This window comes from Henckelia pumila, chromosome 2 (genome assembly GCF_033568475.1).
Source record: "Henckelia pumila isolate YLH828 chromosome 2, ASM3356847v2, whole genome shotgun sequence".
Taxonomy (NCBI): domain Eukaryota; kingdom Viridiplantae; phylum Streptophyta; class Magnoliopsida; order Lamiales; family Gesneriaceae; genus Henckelia; species Henckelia pumila.
In genome coordinates, this window is record NC_133121.1 from 179,841,935 (window position 1) to 179,845,445 (window position 3,511).

The 3,511-nt window shown below is 36.7% G+C and overlaps 1 protein-coding gene across 1 annotated transcript; it reads right to left on the reverse strand.

Moving 5' to 3' along the window:
- Positions 1-264: 264 nt before the first annotated feature.
- Positions 265-3,243, reverse strand: LOC140879076 (putative disease resistance protein At1g50180). The gene is made up of 3 exons (XM_073282719.1): positions 3,196-3,243; positions 2,059-3,099; positions 265-1,931 (listed from the first exon to the last, which is right to left on the reverse strand). Exons 1-3 carry the CDS (start codon positions 3,233-3,235, stop codon positions 265-267), a joined length of 2,748 nt encoding a protein of 915 aa, XP_073138820.1. The 5' UTR covers positions 3,236-3,243.
- Positions 3,244-3,511: the final 268 nt, after the last annotated feature.

Genomic DNA, 3,511 nt, shown 5'->3' on the forward strand with positions numbered 1-3,511 from the left:
CCCCGCCTATACTTTTTTGTCATTTAGCATGATTTTTTTTTGTCATTTAGGAAGATGTTCGCGCGAACATCTAGAAAAAATTAGGGAGTGTTTCATCCGGTGTAGCATAGAATCACCCGAAAAGTTCGTTATTTTGTCAGAAATGTTTTTCATAAATTTAAATGCAGGATACTTGTAATTCAAAATAAAGGTGATCGACAACATTTTTGACTCAAAAATTATTTATTACAATTCAAATCTGAAAGAGAAATATTGCCATATTAATTAATTAAACACACATGAGTTACAGTGATTCATTTGAGCAAACGATCTCAATCTTTGTGGAATCATGAAATTGATTCCATAACAATTAAAAATAAGCATATATGATAGATTGGGCATGGCAGCTTCATCAATCCTCAACTCAAACTTCCCTGCAACCATATACAAATCAAGCTTTTCAAGTCGAGGAAAGCTTCCGGGGCCGCAAATCATTTCTTCCCCGCCGAATCGAACGGTAAGCAACTGGAGTGTTTTAAGATTTGGAAACTTGTCCAGTGCTTGCATGACATCCTCAGCGATATATGCTTGTATACCGTCTAAAGTCAAGTGCACAAGGCCCGGACAAATCTTTGAGAAGTCCGCGGTTTCTAATCGAGGAAGTTTCGACAATTCACATGATCTGATACTAAGTTCAAGAGTAACATTCGGCATCTCTAGAAGTTTTCTAAGGGCGTCCGACTCCTGCTGCCCATTCAAATCACAATTTTGAATAGAAATATCTATCCATCTTATTAGATTGCTCCCACAAATGTAATCTGTTATTTGTACCAGACTTTCTTCATCATTTACCTCACATTGTCTAAGAGTCCGCAGCATTTCCAAACGACAGAGATCTTTCAAGTCGTAAAATTTGCTTTGAAAACCATATAGACACTCTAGCTGAGACAAGTTCATTAATCTCATCCGCACCTTTGCTTCTAGTGCAGCTATATCTGTTAATTTGGGAAGATACAAATGCCTCAATTGCGGCGTCTTGCAAAATGTATCCAATGGAGGCAAATTCAACAATGTTAATGTGGTACCAGTCAAAATAAGAGTGTGTAGAAAAGATAGCTTGTCAACCGATTCTAATGAAAGGTTTTCCCATTCACATCCTGCCAAACCCAACAACCTAAGATGGATTAAATTCTCTATTCCGCGGAAGCATTTCCCTTTCAAGTAACAACGGAAAATGATCAGTGTTCGAAGGGATTTAAAATGTGGGAGATTGAAGATTTCTTTTGGTAAAATCAATTTGGGATTCAATTGCTTGTGAATGATTTGCACAGATCTTAAAGGGATAGTACTGTTTTCTATTGCCTTGAGAACGTCCAAATAATTGTTTTCCCCATCCACGTGCGCGACCAGTCTATAAGCTTTATCGGAAATATTGTGATCGTCCACAACCTTGAGAAACTCCTCCTCTTTAGCCTTTGATAGGCACAATTCCAGTATCGAGTCGTGAAGAGAGACTCTCGAAAGATTATGTAACAGAACCATACTTCGAAATTGTAACTCAGAGAAATAGAACTTTGCCACATCGCGCATTGTTTCGTTTCTGCCTACATGTTTTGATATAATCAAACCTTGTGCCATCCACAAATCATAGATTGATTCGACAAATATACTCTCATCTTCTCGTAAGAACCCCAAAGAGAGAAAACAAGGCTTAAGATGATACGGCAATTCATCATAACTTAAAGCCAACACTTTCTCCACCTCTCCTTGTTCCCCTGTTCCTTCACCTCTCCCAATGTAAGAATTCACATCTTCGCTCGCTAATTTCCATTCTTCCAAAGAATTTTTACCGCTCAATATCCCTCCGATCACAGCGACTGCTAATGGCAAACGTTCGCATTTCCTTATCAACTTCCTTCCTAGTTTCTCATATTCAGATTCATCCCATGTTTCTGGCAGCAGTCATCAACAGAAATAATAACTTTAAAACTTATATGGGCAACTTAGGATTAATGGGAATAATTATTAACACAAAATGCATATATAATAATAAATTAATTAATGAAGAGATTAACTGACCTTTGAAATGAATCTTAGCAAATGCTTTCATGCGGAGGAGCTCCCATGCCTCGTCCTCTGTGATACCCTTTAGTTGAATTGGATATCCAATTTCTGCCACCTTTTTATTCCGAGTTGTGAGTAATACTTTGCTGTGACTTCCAACATTTGGGAAACATTTGCTCAAACATTTCCAATCATCGAGTTTCCAGATATCATCGACTACAATCAGGCATCTCGTTTCCATTTGCACTTTATAAATTTGCTCCAACAACTCGTCTATTGTATCTTTCTTAGTTTCTGCGGGGAGAAGCTGTCGAAATATATCTTGCATCACAGATTCCATTTGGCATTTTTGGGTTATGCAAATCCAAGCAAATGACTCGAAATATCTTTTGACTCTGACGTCCTTATAAACCTTGTTGGCAACAGTGGTTTTCCCGGAACCGCCCATTCCCCATACACCGATAACCGGATGGCGACTAATTTCTTGATCAGAAACTAGAAGAGAAACAAGATTTTCGATGTCGTAATCCATCCCCACGAAATGTTGAAGCTCCTCGTGAGCATATGTTTTTCTAATGAAACGCCGTTTGTTGTCATCGGAAGTACTTTCTTCTTGATATTCGTCACGTCTAATTATGGCTTCTATGCCAAACTTATCCATTTTCCCGGTGAGGATGGTGATGTGTGACTTGATTGTTTCTATTTCAGAACCAATGTTGTGTAAAGTTCCCATTTCATTCGCAAAACAGACGAATCTTTTCAGAATGTTAACAAATCCCGGCTCTCCTTTTCCAGAACCAGATTTCACCACATATTCTTCAAGAACATCCTCGGCTCTGTATGCAAGACTCCTGATCTCTTTGATCCAGTTTCGAATCGTTTCGCTATCATGTTGTTTACGATCTGCGTCTTTTAAGAGTGATTGTAAGTTGCCAAACTCAGTTTGAAGCCCCTTAACTTGATCTTTCACTCCTCTCAGAAATGTTGCTTCTTCTATCAACAGATTTCCAAGCGTTTCCAACGCCACAGAGACTACAGCTTCGGCCATATAGTTTCCTAATAATTATTAATTTCATTCATAAGAAGTCTGAGTATGTATATTTCTATCTAACAGATGAAATATGCAAAAATTAATGAATACATTTTCATTACCTTTGAGATCATGAATACACAGAGATTCGATGAAAACCATATTCAAAGTTCGTGCCCTCGCATGCGTATCTATACTAGTATACAAAACATGAACACATTATAATAATCATATCAAATTAATTTATTTTAAAATTAATCAACTTATCAACTACTCACTAAATTTCTTCCACTCCTTCGTGTTTTATTTTTTTAAAAAAATATAAATATAAGTTTTATTTTTTTAAAAAAATCTAAATATAAAAACTTTTTTTTTCCACACGCAAAACATATGCATTTTGGTTAGTTTTAGTTGATAGACACTACATCATTATATATA

What these genes read in the sequence shown, in the direction of transcription:
- LOC140879076 (XM_073282719.1), bottom strand. Translation starts at nt 3,235, where the DNA reads ATGGTTTTCATCGAATCTCTGTGTATTCATGATCTCAAAG. An exon ending in GTGTATTCATGATCTCAAAG is followed by an intron (nt 3,100 to 3,195) that starts GTAATGAAAATG and finishes AATAATTATTAG; the next exon opens with GAAACTATATGGCCGAAGCT. An exon ending in TGCTAAGATTCATTTCAAAG is followed by an intron (nt 1,932 to 2,058) that starts GTCAGTTAATCT and finishes GACTGCTGCCAG; the next exon opens with AAACATGGGATGAATCTGAA.